Source organism: Sciurus carolinensis, chromosome 5, assembly GCF_902686445.1.
Source record: "Sciurus carolinensis chromosome 5, mSciCar1.2, whole genome shotgun sequence".
Classification (NCBI taxonomy): Eukaryota; Metazoa; Chordata; class Mammalia; order Rodentia; family Sciuridae; genus Sciurus; species Sciurus carolinensis.
In genome coordinates, this window is record NC_062217.1 from 83,277,731 (window position 1) to 83,298,776 (window position 21,046).

Consider the following 21,046-nt stretch of genomic DNA (forward strand, 5'->3'; position numbering starts at 1 on the left):
TATATTTCCTTTATTTTTGCACTCCAATTTCAATATTGCCAAACAAAATTTGATAAAAAAGTATAATTGGAGAAACATTTGTTCCTTGTGGAAAACAGAATGCATTCATTTGAGGTCATACAACCTAAATTTTATATAGGAAGAAGAATTCTACTATAAGATGGGTTTCATTAAATAAACCATGAATTAAAATAACCCTGTATAAAATGTGTATTATTAATACAGGAAAGTATAACCTAAAAGGAAAAAAAAAAAAGACAAAAAGACAAATCCTAGTTTTATAATGTTGACTTTTTTTTTTTTTTTTTTTTAAGAATATGTACCCAGATTGGACATGATGGTCTGGTCATTTCCACAGTGAAGTAGTACTAGTTGTATGACAACATTCTTCTCTTCTGGGTCCTAGAACATTTTATGCTAAATGACACTTGTGTGGAGGTCTGTAGTAAGACTGTGGTAGAAGATGGATTGAAATGGTGGCCAGAGCAGGTGAAGCGTTCATGTGATAGTGTCCAACAATCAGGGAGTTCACGGTCTGAACCCAACAACTGGGGGGAAAATGGCTCCTATTTGCTCCATTCTTCCCAATATGCTGCTGTTTCCAGGTTCCCTCAGTTATGGAAAAAACCAGAATTCACTATTAATACTTCTGTTCAAACAGGGGGTAATATGCACTCAGATTTTTGTATCTAAACTGATGACTATGGAGGTTAATGTCACACATTCACTGAGCATTTATGGACTAATACGGGCTTTTTGTTTGAAGCAAAGTAATTCCATTGCCCCCCTCAGTGCCAAACTACCTCCCATTCTACTCACATTATAACCATTTCGAACTGTCTCTGCTCTTTAATGAATATGCTCTTGTCAAGATAGCAATGACTTCCATGATGATACGCCCAAGAACAATTTCTGTCATTTTCTTTTGGATTCAAATTCTAGGAGCATGGTCTCTATTGGTACCAGGATAACGACTACTGAGATATCCCTCCCACCACGCTGTCTCCCATTTTTACTTTCCTTCCGTGACTCTCTTCTTCATGTGGCCTCTAATGGCATTTTTCAGAGCTCAATTGGTGCAGGAAGTTCGCATTTTTATCTCCAACCTAGGCTTCTCTTCTGAGCAATAGCCAGATCACATCCCAATAGCTACTAAACTGACACATTCATGTGGCTGTTTCACAGGTATCTTCAAATTACATGTCTAAAATATGAAAAGTTGATGCTTTCTGCTGTGCAAATGTATTCCTCCTCAGACTTATCCATTATCCAGAGAATAATCCATTATCCAGCAACAAATATCAATCTTTGATTCTCTCCCTGGACATCTGCCACCCACTTGATCCACTTGCAAGCTCTACATGTCGGATCTTAATTTGGAGTAATTCACTTCTCTCTGTACCACTGCTACCACATAGTCGGGTCACCATCATTGATCGCTTATACTGCATTTAATGCCATCCTGTCTTAATGCTTCAATTCTTGCCTCCAAACAATCTATTTGCTCTTGCAATGATTAGATTGATCTTAAAATGTCTGATGAGCATGCTGTTCAAAACAGTTCAATGTCTTTCCATTGCATTTGAACAAATCCCATATCTCAATAATGATCAACAAGCCCTGCCATGATCTGGTCCCTTTCTATCTCCCCTCACATCAGGCTTATTTCAAACTCAAACTCCAAAAGATTAAAAACATAAAGACCATGAAATAATTGTGATGTAGATAAACCCCAATAGAGCAGTTATAAAATAATATGAATGCCTTAAAATTCTTTTAGATTGGGTTAACAAAAATAAAATCGAGCTAAATGCCACTTAAAAGAGAAAAGCAAGCCATTGAAGATGAGAATTCTAGGTTGGAAGGGTAACTTAGAGGCCATTTCACCAGGGGCTACTGAGGTCTTCTTATAGATATTTAGAGTGGAAGTAATTACAAAGGGAGGTGATGCTTGGAATTGACAGATGCATTTTGCATTCACAAGGGAATGTCAAAGTAGTTCCTGAGAGAAAAACATGGAATGAAATATTACTTGGGCCCTAAATTACTTAGCCTGGAGCTACCCTCCTCCAGACTTCTTGAGGCAATGTAGTTTGAACCAGTTTTAATTGGGTCCTTTCAGCAGTGGCATGAGGTTCATCAGCTGTCGACAGGCTGCCTCTCAAAGTTTCCAGTGATCTTGGATATGGACTTGAAGGATATGGTGATCTTTAAGAACTTTCCAGATATGTGTCTTCATGTCTCTTTATGTAACCTGGACTTATCCTTATTCACTTCTTCAGTTGTTGAAATCTTCCTTCTTTAGATCTGCTTTTGTCAGCTGTAGAGAATTTGTGGGTGACTCCAGCATTTCTACAAGATCACTCTGACTTAGTATAATCCTGCTTAGCTGCTCAGAAAGGCATAAAGAAGTTGCACTGGGCCTATCACTAGAGCTTATTAGTGGTAGGAATTGGACACCTATTATTTTTAGATAGGACCCTATTATTTTAAACAATATTGGGGAATAGAATCAAACTAGCAAATTATTACCAAGGTGCTAAAATATATTTGGGTCAGCCTAACTAACAATTTATTAACTGGCAGAAGTCATTTCTGACAATGGTATGGAATATTTCCTTTTGAAGACAAAATTTTGATGTTATTCCTATAATATGCTCTGTAACTGGGGTTAAGAAGAGAAACACATTAACCTGGTCACTTGGCAACCAATTCTACTTTGAAGGGGGGATGAGGCCTAGGTTAATCTAACTGAGCTGGTGAAAATATTTAATTTTCTCCCTGCATCTTACTTAAAACTATTCTGTAACTTCCTAGTTGACTAAGTCTATGAAAGGTGTTTAAAAATTAACAAGGAGTTCCATCTTATTCTCTGGCATTATTTGAATAACAGAGGAAAACTCAATGGCAAGGAAACATTTCTCTGAGTCCAGTGAGGATTTAGAATGAGTTAAAAGTTCAGAGGACACTGTCTTAAATTAAGAGCACCTCACCTCTCCTGTAGCCCCATGCTGAGAATAGCTGTCTCAGCAACCAGTGGGAAGAAAAGTGAAGCACAGTGTTCCATTTCCTTTCTTAGTCCCCAGAGTGAGGCTCTCTCCTCTCCTACTGGTCTTTCCTTGGCTGTCACCTGTTGCTACTTGTGCGGGTCTAAGAAAATCCAAAGGCTATTTAGAGTCAATTCACTTAGATAAGGATCAAAATATCAGAGGAAATAGTGGAGAAAAGGTTTTGTGCGAGTTTATCTTGAGAAACTTAAGTTCATAAAAACAAAACTTAGTCATAAAAGTAACTATGAAATTACATAAGTAAAGAATGAATCAAGTTTTGTTTGGTTTGATTTGGTACTATTTTCCCACCATAGTTGGAATGGCATGATGGCTGTATTTTCTATTTCTGTGTTAATAATTATGACAAACTTAGCTGCTAGAAACCATGTCCATTTGTTAGCTCCCAGTGCTGTAAATCCCAGGTCCTACCCATGGGGTTTGGCAGGGTTTTAAGCTCAGGGTCTCCCTAGGCAGCAGCTGGAAAGGAATCTCACCTGGTGGCTTCAAACAAGAGACTGCTCCCAGCTCATTTAGGTAGTTGCCAGAACTCAAGTTCCCTGTGATCGTAGGGCAGAGACTCTGTTTTCTTGCTGTCTGCATTTGCCCTCTTTCAGTTTCCAGAAGCCACAATTACCTTGTCACAGAGCCCCCTCCATTTTCCTGAACAGCAGAGCTTGCTTTTGAATTTCTCTAGCTCCCCTTCTGTTATCAGGCAGAAAATCTCCCTGTGGAGGTTCATGTGGTCAGGTTAGGCCACCCAGATTATTTCCCTCTTGCCATATAAATAACACAATCACAAGAGTGACATACTCACAGATTCCACCTTCACTCACAGGGGAGGGAATCATAACAAGAACAAAGGCCATCCTTAGAAGTTTGCACAATGCCATAGTAGCACAATATGGCATTGTTTACTTAATATTTAACACTGGCTGTAAAACAGTAATAGCTATATTGAGAGACCATCAGTCATCTCAAGAGTGAATATTAATCTGCAATATTAAAATGATGTATCTGTCAGGTCATCCTTGTGGTTGATTTGTACCTACTTCTTCAGGGCTGGCAAGTCTAACTCTCCTGTTCTTTAGTTAGTGGTTTTTCAACGATCACAGCATTTCTACTCCATTTTTGGCTTCCTGAAATCCTGTATTTTTTGCAAGACTTGCAATTTAATATGACAACCAGTTTTTGTTGGATGCTATACAATATCCTACAATCAGTGGCCAGTGGATACCAATGTTTGTAATGTGAAGCACTGAGAGGGAAGTACTCACTCAAGGTCACATGCCTGCTCACTGCAGCCGCTATGGTTGGACTCAGTCTGATTCTTAAAAAGTTAACCAGTGCTATTTTTAGCAATTATTTATTAATATCCATTCATGCTCTACATTCTGTGTAGAACAATAACCCTAATTTTTTCTTCTGATAAACTCGTACCCATCATTCTAGAACTTCTATTTCCTTGGGAAATCTCTGACCCACTTGGTCTCTCTTCCCATTACACCCTGGCAGAACTGACCCTTTTCTCTAGGTTGCTCCTGAATTCCTTTGCCCAGACATCTTTTACCGCCCTTAACAGAATATATCCAACAAGTTAGCTTGTGTTTCCATCTCCTAAGCCAAAATGTAAGCATCGTGTGAAAGGTATCTTAATTAGGTATTTAGCTTAATTATGGACACATAATAAACACTAAACAAGTGCTAATGAATTCCAGAGAAACTATAGATTTAGGGTAGACCACAGGTTCCCAGCTGGGGTTGATTTTACTCCCTTTCTCCCTGGAATTTTTGGCAGTGAATTAAAATATTTTTGGTTGTCATAAAGGATGCAGTGAAGATGCTATTGGTATCTAGTGTACAGGAGCTAGGAATGCTGTAATGCATAGAACTGTCCCCTTATCCACACCAAGAGCACTATTCAGATTGGAATGTTAATATTGTTATGGTTGAGAAAGGCCGAGCTACACAATATAGAGAGAAAATCAGACATTGTAGACAGACAAGAAAAGTCAGAATTGAGGAATTTCTTTTTTTTTTTTTTCTTTAATTACAATTTGGGGAAGCCAAGAACATATTGGAGAACTGAGAAGAGGTAAGATCTGGTTACCCAGGCATTGCTCATGGTTGCCATGGCAACAAGAACTTCTCGTTAGTGTAATGACATAATGACAAGGAAGGCACAGTCAGTCGAGGTGGGGTATATCTCCTGTAGTTCACCTCACTGGAAAAAAAAAAAGGAGTTTGGGAGAATTTTGTGCCTTAGACCAAAATAAATAAATAAATAAATAAATAAAAAGAAGACTATGATTTATTTATTTTTAAAGGATAACTTGAAAGTAAGTGTCTTCATGTTACTTGACCTGTTGCTTTTTCCATTAACTCTGACCAAGTTAGCGTAGGGCAGTTGTTCTCAGTGTGGTCCCCGAAAATGTAGCACCAGTATCACCTAAGGCTTGTTCAATGGCAGATTCTCAAGACCAGTTCCAGACCTACTGAATCAGAAACTCTGCGGGTGAATATAATAAATATGAGTATAACATACTCCAGGTGGTTCTGATGCATGCATGCAGGTAATAAATAATATAGTTGCTCTCAGTTTTTTCATCTGCTCCACTATGATGTTATTGCCAGGAATGAACTCTGGGCCAGGGAAAGTAATTTCCTAATTCTCTGTGGAAGATGGCTTGGGGTTGAAGCTGTGTAAGCTGATGTGCAGACTGTTTTCCCTGTGGATTCTTTTGCCCTGTATTGCAGTAATACTCTGCCCAGAACTCTGTTCTCCTTTGCACACAGCAATCCACTTGATCCAGCAGTAGAGGAAGAATAAAGATGCTGTTAACAATCCACTCTTGGAAGTGAGGAAATAGCCAACAGAGACGAAGTAACTTCTTGAGGCCATGCAGCTACGACTTGTTGAAGTAGGAATAGATTCTAGATCGGCAAAATCTGTGTTTCTTATACAGAGGCTCTTTGACTTGTGAGGGGGTTTATCCCAGTAAACCCATCACAATTAAAAATATTGCAATTAAAAGTGCCTGTAATACTATTAGGCTGTACTGAACATCATAGTGTAGCACAGAACACACAGTGTTAGTCGATTGCTGACTAGGAGCTGTGGTCACTGCTGCTTCCCAGCATCATCAGAGAGGATATGAACACACGCTGCTTCCCAGGAGAGGTCCAATTCAAAACTCAAAATGGGGCTTCAACTCAGTGTCTATGGCTCTCACCCCATCATAAAGCTGAAAACCTGTGAGTAGAACCATGTAGGTCTACCAGGCAATAATCAATTTCCTTTAATATACTTTCAAGTGTCATTCATTCTGTAATAATACCAGAGACACTATTGCCTAGAATAGACTGCAATATTATGTTACGAATTTTACAGTTTGTTTTGTTAAGGATAATACAAATTACATAAAACTATGTTAGGGTGGAGTCTACTTTCTAGGTCAAGAAACATCTCATTTTCACTTGAGAATTTGATAATATTGGTGAGAGAATAATGTTGCTATTGGTTTTCAGAATGAGACAGAAAAGTATGGAATAGATTCAATAAGTGTCTGATTGTTTATGCCCTTCTCCTTACAGAAGTTTAGCAAGTGAATTTAGAATATGTCCTGAAAAATTCTTTTCATTAAATTTCATCTTTTTAATGTTAAATATGAGTACTGAGAACTTTATTCTACTTTTAATTCACCAAAATTGTTTTTTTTTTCTTTTTTTTTTTTTTTTTGTAGAAATGTAGGAAATCCAAACACTTGATATAATGGGAATAAAATTAACCTGAAAAACAGATAATTGAATTACATAAGTGTTAGAGGAATAGATGATAAGCCTTTGGGTTGCACCAGTTGGAAAGAGAGAAAGGGTAAAATATGGTGGAAGAAAGGAATGGGCAGAGATTTCATTTTCCTAGGAGAGTATAACAAGAATTTCAAAAGTTATGCCACCAAGAAAAGTTCACAGATTCATACTACTTTTTCTTATCTGTCTAATAAAGAGGACAGAATAAAGTTACCAAAAATACAAATGCAGAAGTGCACTCCATGAGATATTGTTCTTCTTAAGGTTACTACATACCAGTCACTCGAAGTTTATCTGTGCCAACCACAGCTTCCTTTTCATCAACAGTAAAGAGTGGCTTTCCATCTTTGGAGTTGATCTGAAACTGCTGACTCTGGACTTCTACCATTTTAGGACCTGAAGGATCGATTAAAATAGTTTATTATAAAGTATTTACTATAATCTATGTTGAAATCCCTACTTTTTACATATGCCATGTCACCCAGTAGCAAATAACTAAACAGATAGAATGTGCTATATCAATAGTTCTATTGATTCTGTGATTAAGGTTTGCAAGTCTTAAGTGGAAATCTATAATTAAAATTAATTTGTCAAGCATATGCTAATCTATGTCAAATAGATGCATGACTACATTATTCAAAAGTTTATTTTTTCATATTTATAACATAATAATATAATTCTTCTATTAATAATTAAATGTGTATTCTTATTAACCAGCTGAGGACTTTGTATTCTCAAGTGCAAGGTTTGTGAAAGACCATCTTACAAACTGCTCACTTGAAGGGGTCCAAGTTCACCCAGAAGATGAATCAACCTTGACTCTCTCCTTTGTATTATTCTCAGAGAGAGCCTCCCTTGCTACTCATGAGGAAAACAAACACTGCCATGCAAGAACTCCCTTGCTTTTTTGCCCTTCCCCTGCCTCTAGGAAATTTGTGTCTTCTTCATGCCCTCTTTCTTTCTTTTCCACTTTTGCCTCCAACCTCAATCCCTTCACCTGAGTTCTAGACCCACCAACTTCCAACTCATTAATTTATTCAATTGATGACTAATAGGAACCCGCCATGCGCTGGGCACTGGAGACGCTGTGCCCTCTGGGGCATATTCCCTCATGTTCAGTTTCTTCCTCCTCTCATGTCTATGCCCAGCTATGAATGGACCCCAGGCACTCATCCCTGGGCTTCCAGTCTCTTCAACCCATGTAGCAGCATGGATTCATCTCTCTAGAACATAGCTTTCATTATTTTCTTAAGAAACTACAAGAATTCTCCAGTTATTTTATGCCAGCTTCATATTCTTGTCTATAAAGTTACGTTTATTGAGCAAATGCATTATATCTTATAATTGTTTTTGTGTTATCAAATTCTTCATAGTACTTATCAACATTTGGGGGTAGAAATGAAATAAATCTTTTAACTTAATGTATTAATTAGTCTTAGACATGATCACCAGAGTATTTTTATATAATTTTATTAATTCCTACTTAAAAACCTCCAGTAATAAATAATAAATAAAGGTTTTGGTGAGAGAAGTAGTCGTAGTTATAATTTTAAAGTTCATTTTCCCCTGTCTCATTTTTCTTAAGGAAGCCTGACTTTAGGTTTTGATAACTGTATTTTTCCTTCACTAAGACTCAAGGTCAGTGTTTCCCATCTCTTGGTTACTGGTATGTCTTACATATTTATTATATAAAGATGGATTTGTATTGAATGATAAACATAAACTTATCTGAGATGAATTCTAGGAAAGAACTGGTATAATTTACCCATTACAAGTTCACAGTTTTGTTGATTAGAAGTTCTTATGACAACTCTAGGAGGTTTTGTTGAGTGTCAGGGATTAAATTTAATTGACTAATATTTTTCTGAAACAATGATTTCTTATACATTGATAAAATCCAACAAATGAATCTACCTGCTTATTTTTTGAATAGCAAAACCATATAAAAACCCTTACTCAAAGAAAGTGCAAGAAAATTAATCTATTCTATTCAATTCATTTATTGCATACTTTTAAAGATACCAAGCTAAGCACGGAGGATGTATAGATGAATGAGAAATAGCTCACGACTGGTAGGAGTTCCTAGGCCACTAAGGAGAAAAGCATTAAGCCTAATTCAGGACAATCTGGTAAGTGCTGTGATAAAGCATGGGCAGTGTTTGATAAGGGCCTTGACAAGGAATTTCTCATTCATCCTCTGAGGTCAGAAATGGCCTCTAGGAAAAGACTATATCTGTGCTGACCTTGAAGGAGTGAGGAAGGGACACGGTAGGTAGGAGGAACTGCCTGAGCAAAGGCACTTGGGAGAATAAAATTCCATCTTCATTTCATTAAAAAAAGTTGGCATCAGATGTTTAAATTTAAATTTTTTCCACTTCAGAAGAAAATATATTGTTCTCCAAGTGATAATAAACTCAGGATTACTGAGTTTGTAATTAATCTTATAGCTTTCATTAGTTTTCTACCAGTTTTTATGAACTCATTGGATATTGATTATATCTGGGCAAGTAATTATCTTTTGCAGAGAGATTCTTAAGAAATAAAATTAATATTTTACCTTATTGATAAAAAATAACTACCTTGTAAAATATTTTTAATGGAAGACTTGTACAAAGGAGGAAAAGTTAATGGTTTTATGATCTGATTAATTTTAGTGAAAATTCTTCTTTCACATTCGAGATGCCTCATTAGCAAACTTTTTCCCCTTGCAATACTTTTACTAAGATTGCATCATTTAAAAACAAATATCAGAAAGTCCTTTAAAAAAAGAAATGTGTATTCAGTTGCTGCAAATATGGCATTACAGAGAAAGTACTGGACAAATCTATGGTAAAGTTTGCTATCTACCTTTTTGGCGTAATCTTGTAGTATTTAGTTTCATTTTATAAGCCTGGCATTAATGATCCTTACCTGCAATAAATAAAATAATATAGTAAAGTGAAATAAAGTGGGAACTATCCTTGAGAATTCCTTGAGTAGACAAATCACGTTGATCCATGCAAGTGGAAATTAACTTAGGCTACTTTTTGTTAATGTATCTGAGAATCATAAACAAAACTTAAGTGGGCTTCCAAAAATGATGGAAGATGATGACTTTTAACCCTACTCTGCCATCTGGAAACCTGCCTTGTAATAGTCAAGCACTGCATAATGTCAAATGCCATTGTTGCTCTATATACCTAACCTAGCCTACAACACCATGCTTCTGAGCTTACTCTTATTACTTCCCCTTTGAGGTTCCTGGTTTGACAAATGTTTTTTGTATGCACGATATGCTTTTTAAACTTGATCTGATTTATTTTTGACACCTGTTTAGCCTGATTCAATTCTTGGGGCCAATCCATTACATCCATGCACTGTGAACTAGACAGATGCTCCCAAGCTGTTCCCAGGAATTGCCTTGGAATAATCCCCTTTCCTTGTTCCTGACTTGCATTGTTGAAGTTTGACTGTCTGTCTTGGTTGCAAAATCTTGGCTCTGTTTCTCGTTCCTGATCCTCTCCATGACTATAAAACCTCTAAAGGCCATGGCTCAGACCTGTACCTGAAACTTTTTCCACTTTGGACCACCTTGGATAGGCCACTTTGCCTCATCTCATCTTTTGGAGTCCTATTCCAAGTTTATATTCAGTTTATACATCATTCCTCCATTCACTTACAAATATTTATTGAATACTAAATCTATAACAGTAGCCTGAATTAAGAATTGTGGCATTAGCTAAGTGGAAAAAAAGTATGTTCAATATTTAAGTATTGTTTAATCAGATTATTATATATGTAAATTCCTTGCAACTTTACAGGGCCATTCACATAATGCTATGAAGATGTTTCACTAAACTGGAAAATGATGAATTTCTGAATAGCTGAAGACAGCAGTGGCTCTGCAATAATCGACCTCCCAAAATCTTTTCCCCAAACTACAGGAATAGCTTTCCCAGCTAAAAATTCTACACAGACCACACCCTCAGAAGTACTTGAAGTCAAGCTAAAAAATAATGGAATCAAAGGAGAAAAATGTCCAAATGCCAGGACCATAGCTGCTGAAACTCCTGTACCATTCTGGCCCCATCACAGGCTTTGTGGGAGCCCCAGGCTCACTGAGAATTCTATGAGGAAGGCAGATAAGCTGCATTTGTGAGGAGCTTATAAGGAATGGACAAAGAATCTGCAGGAAATGGATGCAAAATAGAGCTGGGATGGAAAATGTGATATCAAAGTACAATTCATGTCAAAAGCATCAAGTATGACATAAAGGACACTTTCGATGCTAAGATCAGAATCCATACCACAATCAGATTACGTGAGTTAAAAAATAAGGAGATAGAAAGTTTAAAAACATGACCAACAAAGCAACTCTCACAGATGTATATTGAAGAATGAATGTATTGAGACTACTCTAAGAAGCTAGTTTAACACTGACACCTAAACAAGAAAAAAAATAGCACAAGAGAAACTATAAACCACTATTACTCATGAAAGTACAGCATTTGAAGTAGTACTGTAAGGAAACAGAATCCAACACTACATTAAGAAAGTGACATACTGTGACTAAGTGAGATTCATTCCAGGAATGCAAGATTGGTTATATAAGGAAATGATTAATATCATAAGATGTTATTAGTAAATCTAACAACAATAAATCACATTATCTCCATAGATGTTGGAAAAGACTTGGCAAAATTCAACGCACATTTATGATAAAAATCATTCAAGAAAATAAGCACTGAGAGATGTTTTCTTAACATGGTGAAGTATATGTACATTAACCTTAAGGTCAATATCTTATTTAACGTAGAAATGCTAAAAGTATCTCCACTAAGATTGGGAACAAGGCAAGGATATCCGTTATGTCCATTACTACTCAACTTTGGACTAACTCGAGTTTAGATGTTGAGTGTTCACTAAAGGTCCAATATAAAGACTTGTCACCATCCTGGTGGTATAGGTAGGTGCTGGGGACCTTTAAAAAGTGGGGTCTAGTGGGAAGTTCTTAGGTCATGGGGGAACCTGGTCTCTTGGTCTCTACTTACCGGCTCAAAAGTGAATGCACATTCCAACATGCACTCCCACCATGATGTACCACCTTTACACAGGCCTAGTCCAACAAGGTTGCCTGATTTTGAACTTAAACCTTCAGAACCGTGAGTAAAAGTAATCCTCTTTTTACTTCATAAGTATCCTGTGTCAGGTATTTCATTATAGTAATGGAAAACTGACTAGTAATAGTTATTAGTCAATGCAGTTGATGAAGTAAATCAACTAGAGGCATATGCTTGAGTAGAAAAGTAAAACTGTCTCTACTGGCAGGTGATATGATAGTACACCTGGAAAACCCTAAAGATCCTATTAAAAACAACTAAAACAATTTTTAAAAACTCAGTAAAGTAGCAGGATATAAGAATCAGCATATCTTTTTTTTTCTGTTCAACTACCTTTATTTTACTTTTTATTATTACAATTATTCTAATTTATTAGTAGTTATTCTTTTTTCACATTTTTATTGGTGCATTCTAGTTGTACATGTTGATAGGATTTGTTGTTACATATTCATACATGCACACAATATAGCAATATAATTTGGCCAATATCATTCTCCAGCACTTCCCCCCTCCCTACCTGCCTCCCACACCTTGGTCCCTTTCTTCTACTGATCTCCCTTTGATTTCTAGGAGATCCATCCCTATCTTTCTTTCCTTTTTCCTCTCTAGCTTTGGCATATGAGAGAAAACATATGACTCTTAGCCTTTTGAGTTTGACTTAACATGATGGTCTCTAGTTCTATCCATTTTCCTGCAAATGCCATAATTTCATTTTTATTTATGGCTGAAATAAAACTCCATTGTGTATATACATATGCCACATTTTCTTTACCCATTCATCCATTGATGGACACCTAGGCTGGTTCCCTAGTTTGGTTTTTGTGAATTGCACTGATATAAACACAGGTATGCATGTATCACTGTAATAAGATGACTTTAATTCAATACTAAGGAGTGGTAAAATTGGATCATATGGTTATTCCATGCCTACTCTTTTGGGGAATCTCATTACTGAGTCCCATAGTGGTTATAGTTTATAGTCCCACCAACAGTGTAAAGGTGTTCCTCTTTCCACATCCTCTCCAGCATTTATTATTATTTGCATTCCTGACTATTGCCATTCTGATTGATGTGAAATGAAATCTCAGTGTAATTTTGATTTGCATTTCCCTCATTGCTAATGATGTTTAAAAATTTTCCCATGATTTATTGGTCATTTGTATTTCTTCTTTTGAGAAATGTCTGTTTAATTCATTTGTCCATTTATTAATTGGGTTATTTGATTTTTTTGGTGTAGTTTTTTGAGCTCTTCATATATTCTAGATATTAACCCTGCGTCAGAAGATTAGCTAGCAAAGATTTTCTCCCATTCTGTAGGTTCTCTCTTCACATTCCTAATTGTTTCCTTTATCCAATGGTGCTTGGATAATTGGGATTGAACCCAGGGTCTCATGCACACGAGGCAAGCACTCTGCCACTGAGGCACATCACCAGCCCAATAATTCCAAAATAAATGAAAATACATTCTACTGGGGAGGCTGTCAAGAGACAGGTGTCCTCTTACATTGCTGGTGCAGAATGCCTGCATTTGCTACAAACTCCTAGAGGAAAATTTGGCAAAACCTGACAAAAGTTTATCAGTCCCACTTCTAGCTACCCTGAAGGTATGCCTCTAAGAAAACAAAATACTTATGCAATGGGTATACTTTGTGGTAATATTTATAATTGAAAAATATTGATGAGTGAATGGTTGAATAACTATGGGTTATCTGTACAATGGAGTACTAGGCAACTATAAAAGAAAGAATGAGGAAGAGATCTATGAATTGATATAGAGTAATTTCCAGGACATACGGTTAAGTAAAAAAAATGTAAAGTATAAAAATGTATATATTATATACTACCTTTCATCTAAGTATGAAGGGGATATAAGAAAATACTCATGGATCTGCTCATTTTTACAAAGAAAGGTAAAACCAAAACAAGAGACTACAGGTGTGGAAAGGGGGAGAACTTGGGTAGAAGGGTTTAAAAGGAAGTCACATTGAGTGCAGTGGCGCATGCTGGTAATCCTAGAGGCTTGGAAGCCTAAGGAAAGAGAATGATGAGTTCAAAGCTAATCTCAGCAACTTAGCAAGACCCTGTGGCAAAGTAAAAAAATAAAAAGGGCTAGGAATGTGGCACAGTGTTGAGGGTCCCTGGGTTAGATCCCCAGTACCAAAAAAAAAAAAAAAAAAAAAAAAAAGAAGTCATATTTCTCTGACTAGGTCTTATTTAGATGTGACTCTGCCAACCCTGGTAATGTGGCACACACTCACTCCTACACCTATCTTTAAAAATAAACATGTAGTCCTTGAAATAAATTCCCTTTTCTCTTTTTTGACTCCAGTTTTCAAAATATAGTGCTTCTGATATTTTAAATGCAAGCAGGCATTTTTGGGTTTATTGATTTTTCAGAACAATTACACGAATTTGACATTATCCTTGAAGTGAAATATAAGTTCATTCTATCTCCCTTTCTTCCAAAAGCACACTTCATGCTGCCAGGTGCTTTCTTCTGAAAGAACACCTATTTTTTGATGGGGCATTCTGGATATAACACATCATCATTCAGTTCTCTTCATTTGTGGAACTGAAAACTTGATTTAATTTGGTTTTCTTCCTTTTCTCCCCTTCTTTTCAATGGGTCTTCCCAGTCACTGCAGTTGCTAGACTTGTCTTCCTGTCAGTCCTGAGATTTTTTTATGCCAATGTTCAAAATTCTCAAGTGAAAGTACGTGTCCTTTGGTCCACTGACATTGTTCATTTCAATGCGTATTTTTCAGTTTGGGGACTTTCCTGGAGCATTCCTGAGTATGTTTCTCAAATGTACTGGGTAGATTTTCCGGAAGTCTTCATGAGTTAGAAACCAAGTAGTGCCGAGGGTGGTTGCCCCTCCATGAACCTGCTGCTCAGCTTTTTGGAAAGTCCTTACTGTTCTTCAGGGAAGTGTGCTGCACATCATTCCAACCGTGTGGGCATCCTCCTCCTCCACAACACTGGCACTTTCCTGCCCAACTTACCCTTCTCAGTATTCTCTTCTTCTTTTTCAACTTCCAGAATTTCTCCCTTTGTAATGCAATATTTGACCTCTAATTTTCATATTTTTGCACTCTTGCTCTACCAAGGTCTTTGTAGACTTGCCCCAGAATTTCCACTATAACACCTGAGGCTTTGACACTAAGAAGAGCTGAATTCAAGTTCTAGCTGATATCATTGCATGCTTATGTTTGTTTTAGACTGGGACAGTTTTTTGAGGGGCCTTTAGTCATGGTGAGAGGACATCTAGATGTTATTTCTTTTTTAGCATTGATTCTTCCTGTCATGACTTCTCCAGAGATCTTGTCCACAGCAAAATTGTTGGTCATGGTCCTAAGCAATGATATATGGGTGCAGCAAACAGCAGGATCTTGATTACTTCTCTTTGATGGGGATGAGAATTCTCTGCATGAGGGGATCAAAGCTAAAGAAAAATGGCTCATGAATATCCACCAATTTGGAGTCAAGGTCAATTAACATCATCCTCACTTCATGTTTTTCCATGGAATACTATAGTTGGTTTAGTAATTTTTCTGCAGAACCTCGCATGGTTAAAAGTTTAGATTCCTTTGCTAGTGTTAATTTTTGTCTCAAATTCTTTCAAAACCTGTTCCAAACTTGTGCTATGTTTGAACCTCCTCTGTCCCATGGACACTTCACTAGAAGGTCTTTCATTTTTAGATTCTGAGTTGCCATATTTTCTTGCCTATTTCCCTAGAAAGAATTTCAAAGCAGCAGCCTATATCTTAGTGACTTTAGAGAAATGTACTTGTAATAATACTTGACAGTTCTTGCATCATTCCAAATGTTTCTTGCATTGAGTTCAACTATTTCACCCAAAGATATCTTTAAAAGTTGTATTATTGTTCTTAACATTATACACATGAAATTCTGCAATACTATGTTCACTTTATCATACTTATGTTTCACATTTGTATGAGATAAACTCTGAATATATAGTCTTTCTCAAAAGACTCTCATGACAATTCTTTGAATAGAGATGTTCAATGAACTCTAACAAACTTAATAGACCAATGAGATTCTTATTTCTCAGTGAGATCAAAACCTTGAAAATGTCATTGAAGTTTTGGATCTAAGACGGTGTGCCTATAGCAGAGCAGATCTTTCAGAACTGAAGAAAGTGACTTAGATTTCTGGGTGGCAGTAACCATTTTGTACTTTTGTGTTAATTTGTCCAGACAGGATCAGTAGGACACACACACACACACACACACACACACACACACGTGTGTATACATATATATACACAAGTGCAGAGTGATAGGAGGCTAAGATAGACATATGAGGAGGAATTTATTAGGGGAGCTGGCTTTATGATTACAGAGGCTGAGATCTCTCACAACAGACCATCTGCAGTTGGAGACCCAGGGATGTCAGTAGCAAGACTCAGCTCAAGTCCAAGGGCCTCAGAACCAGGGATGCTGATGGTATAATTCTCAGTCTGATACTGAAGTTCTGAAACATCAGAGAAGATGCTGGTTATAAGTTCTAGAGTCCAAGGCTGAAGATCCTGGGGTTCCAATGTGCAAGGGCCGTAGGATAAGGGCATTCAAGCTCCATGAGAGAGAGTGAATTCATCTTTTCTCTGCCTTTTTTATACTATTCAGGTTTCCAACTCACTGGATGTGCCTGCCTAAAATCAGGGTGGATCTTTTCCATTTAGTCCATCTAATGGCGTACAATCGCCTCTGGAAACACCCTCATAGATCCAACTAGAAAGAATGATCTGCCAGCTATAGAACTATCCTTTAATCCAGTCAAGTTGACATTTAAAATTAACTACCACAAACATAAACACCACTAGATCCCCTACTGTTTTGGTTTGGATAAGTGGTGTCCCCAAAAAGCTCATGTATGAGACAATAAAGAAATATTCAGAAACAAAATGATCAGATTATGAGAACTTCAACCTAATCAGTGAAAAATTCATTTGATGGATTATTAATTTGATAAGACTCCTGTACTGAGTAGTAACTATAGAGAGTTGGGGAAGACCTGGAGGAAGTAGGTCGAGGTGGGTATGCCCTTTAGAATTATATCTTATCCCCAGGCTCCTCCCTCTCTCTTTCTGCTTCCTGGTTACCATGCGGTGAACAGTCTTCCTCCACCATTCCATTATGCCATGATGCTCCACATTACCTCAGGCCCAGAGTGATGGAGTTGGCTGACCATGGACTGAAATTGTGAGCTCAAAATAAACTTTCTTCCTCTAAGTTGTTCTTGTCAGGTATTTTGTTCACCATGGTAATAAGCTGACTAACACACAAATTGATGACAGGCATGGGGTTGCTGCTGTGACTAACCTGATCATTGGGTTCAGAAAACTTTGGAACTGGTTTGAAAAAAGAGTTTTTAAAAAGTTAAGAGATGCAGGTTGGGGAGGTCTTAAAATGTTGTGAACAGAGGATAGTAGATGATTCTGGTGAGAATTCAAGACCAAAATGCTGAGAGAAATGTGAACAGTACAGACTGTGCTTGTGAGGTTTCAGAGTGGACCAGGGACTCTACTAAAAATTAAGTTAGAGGCCATTTGTGTTATATTCTGACAAAAAACTTGTCTATATTTTGCTCAAGTACTGAAATTTTCTGTAAAGCTAAATTTAAAGGTGATGGACTAATCAATCTGGCAGAGAAAATTTAAAGACAACACAACATTCAGGTGGTGTGTGGGTATTGCTGACAAACCTTTATCCAGTTTACTGTGAAAATCAAGAAGAAAAAATTAAAAAAATATTTAAAAACTTGCAGTTTGGACAAAAAAAATTACATTTAAAACTGGGGCATACCCTCAGTTGATGAATGGATAAAGAAACTGTGGTATATATATACCATGGAATATTACTCAGCCATAAAGAAGAATAAAATGATGGCATTTGCAGGCAAATGGATGCAGTTGGAGAATATCATGCTAAGTGAGATAAGCCAGTCTCAAAAAACCAAATGATCTCACTGATAAGCAGATGATGACACATATAGGGGGTGGGAAGGAGGCAAGAATGGAGGAAGGAGGGACTCTATAGAGGGATAAGAGGGGTGGGAGGGGTGGGGGGAGAAAAAAAATAACAGAATGAATCAAAAACTATTACCCTAGGTAAATGTATGATTACACAAATGGTATGCTTCTACTTCATGTACAAACAGAGAAACAAGATGTATCCCATTTGTTTACAATAAAAATGAATTAAAAAAAAAACTGGGGAATAAAAGGTGGGTTGTTAGAGAGATTACTTCCACTAGAGAAAAGTTGATAATGCTTTGAGGGCATCTCAAAAATCAATAAGACCACATCCATCATGGGATCAAGGGTGTAGAAGAGAAAACTCCTTTCAAAAGAAACTATGTGAGCACCCTGAGTGCCGAAAAAGCTATTTCCTTGGAATCTGAGGTTTTACAGTGCTCAGTCTCTCAGGTATTCACAGGCCACACTGGCTGTCATCCAAGATGGGGGTGGGGGTAGCTACTGCTCAAGCAGGTGACAAACCTTGGTATTGTCCATGTTGTGCTGATTCTGCAGGAAGGCAGGATGCTAGAGTTAGAGCATTGTGGAGGCTTCCAGTGAGATCTCAAAGAAAAGGCTTGGGAAGCTAGGCAAATTGTAACAGGGTCAAAATCCCTGTGGGCTACTCTGAGAGGGTGATGCATACAGCAGTCAAGGTAAAGCTGAAGTCAAAGTAGAGACCCTAGAAATTAACAGATGCCAGTAATGGGAACTGTCTGCCAAAATAAAAAAGCTGCCAGCTGTAGACAGAGCTAGCCTAAGAGAGAGGTCATGTGGGCTACAACTGGTAGGGCCATAGGAGTAGGAATGCACAGCCCTTTATAGATCACATCTCACTGCCATGCCCCTGATGTCAAACACGGAGCTGCAGGAACTAAGGTTTGTCTGGCTGGTTTCATTCTTATTTTGGTTCCATTCCTTATTTCTATGCCCCTCTTTCTCCCTTTTAAAGTGGAAAAGTTTACTCTGTGCTACGTATGTTGGATGTTTGTGATATTTTTGACTTTTACAGGGGCTCGCAACCAAGAGTTTGCCTTATGGTTCAGTGGCAGCTTTAGACTTGCACTTTTGGCCATCACTGAAACTGTTAAGACGATGGGGACTCTTAAAGATAGACTAAATGCATTTTGCATCATGAGATGGACATGCAGTTTTGGGGGACAGGGGTTGAATGTTATGGATTAGATATGAGGGTCCCCCAAAGGCTCATGTATGAGATAAAGTTACAATGTTCAGAGGTGAAATGATTATGAGAGCTGTAACCTAATTGGTGGATTAATACATCTAATGGGTTGATAATTTGAAAGTGTGGCTGTACTGGGTAGTAACTATAGGCAAGTGGGGTATGGTTGGAGAAGTAGGTTGCTGGAGACATGCCCTTGGAGATTATATCTTGTCTCTGGGCTCCTCCCCTTCTCTCTCTGTCTCTGCTTCCTGGCTACAATGAGGTGAACAACTTTCCTCTGCCATGTACTTCTTCCATGATGCTCCACCTCACCATGGGTCCCAGAGCAATGGAGTTGGTTAACCATGAACTGTACCTCTGAAACTGTTAGTTCAAAGTAAACTTTTCCTGCCCTAAGTTGTTCTTGTCTGGTGTTTTGGCAACAGTGATGAAACACTGATTAACACACCTACTGTGTTTATTTCATTGTGGTTTGAAGATCTCCATATTGCATTTGTAGTGATTAGACAACTGCAGACACTCATGGAGGTAAAGGTCAGGGATTTTGCTAATCAGATTTTGTACCTGGGACATGTTTCTACCTAGTCATGGTGGTTGTTTCTACAGGACACATTAGTTGTAGCCTGGCTTGGTTCTCAGAAAATCCATCTCTTAGCCTTACCAACCGGCCTCGGTGCAGTTTGCACACTTCTTGGTGTGTGTTTTATTTTAAGATAACCATGATTGATTTCTGTTATTTGAAATGAAAGGAATATTAGTTGTAACCACAGCTGCATGTATCTGCAGTAAGACCCCATTGTTATTGCTTATGATTTGGCATCTTCTAGTTCAAAGATTTGAAATGCTAGTTCCTAGTACATGCTTTGTAATGTTTGATTTCCTTTGAATTTGGTCAGGATTTTTGATTTTGATTTTATTGCATGTCTCCCCACCCCTAGTGGTTGAGTAGAAAATAGCTATTTCTTTAATTAAATAGGATTAATTTGGCTACTTCCCATAAATTACATCTTAATATCCAAATTGGCTAAAGTTAACATCTTCCAGGAAATGTGAGGCTGGAAGGATTGTGACTGTGGGAAGTCATTTACTGAAAAGGCTCTTGAATTTGGTGAGTTGAGTGACACTTCCTATCTCAAGGTCCTCAACATAATAGACTTTCTGAACAAAGGTTTAAAATAAGTGACAAATTTAGAAATAAATGAGGTATGAATTCAAAACTAAAGATCTGAGGTTTACAGTTTGGACCAAAGTAATTTCAATGGGTAACTGGAAAAAAAACAAAACAAAACCAAAAACAACTGTGTAACACCCAGTCATTCCTTGGTGACAGAAATGGAAACCATGTTTGCAGCAAATAGAATACAGCTTTTCAGTACTTGCATTTGTCTACCTATAAAATGAGAGGCATGTTTGTATTCTCTCTGAGCTCTTTGTATGCTATATGTAAAACCACATTTAATAAAAAGATAAATAAGCAAATGAGTATTTTTGCTCATTAAGTTTTATGAGAGTAAAAGATTCTTCTACTTTTGATGCTTCTAAGTGAAAACTGCATACTCTTCACATGTTATGATGTGATAGCGTATAGAAACTAGCACACAGGCATTCAATATGCATTTTTGTATGAATGAGACAAATGAGCAAAATCCCTGCAAATGCTTAAAAGCTAGTTAGTTAAGAATTTAAAGAAATGATAAAAATCATAATACTATATAACTCATCAAGAAAATAGAATTTGATATTCCCAAGTTTCAAGAATGTGGATGTCGTTGGGTAAACTTGGGTCCATTTCTAGATCAACTAGAAATTTCACTGGACTGAGTGATCAAACATTTCATTTTTAAGTGAAAGAAAAATGTAATTATTA

At 37.3% G+C, this 21,046-nt stretch overlaps 1 protein-coding gene across 1 annotated transcript in view; it reads right to left on the reverse strand.

The window, feature by feature from the left end:
- Sgcg (sarcoglycan gamma) overlaps window positions 1-21,046 on the reverse strand; it is an 83,784-nt gene that overhangs the window by 14,741 nt on the left and 47,997 nt on the right. The window contains exon 5 of the mRNA XM_047554531.1: window positions 7,134-7,253. Coding sequence (XP_047410487.1) covers window positions 7,134-7,253 — 120 coding nt within the window. The remainder of the gene's footprint in view (window positions 1-7,133; window positions 7,254-21,046) is intronic.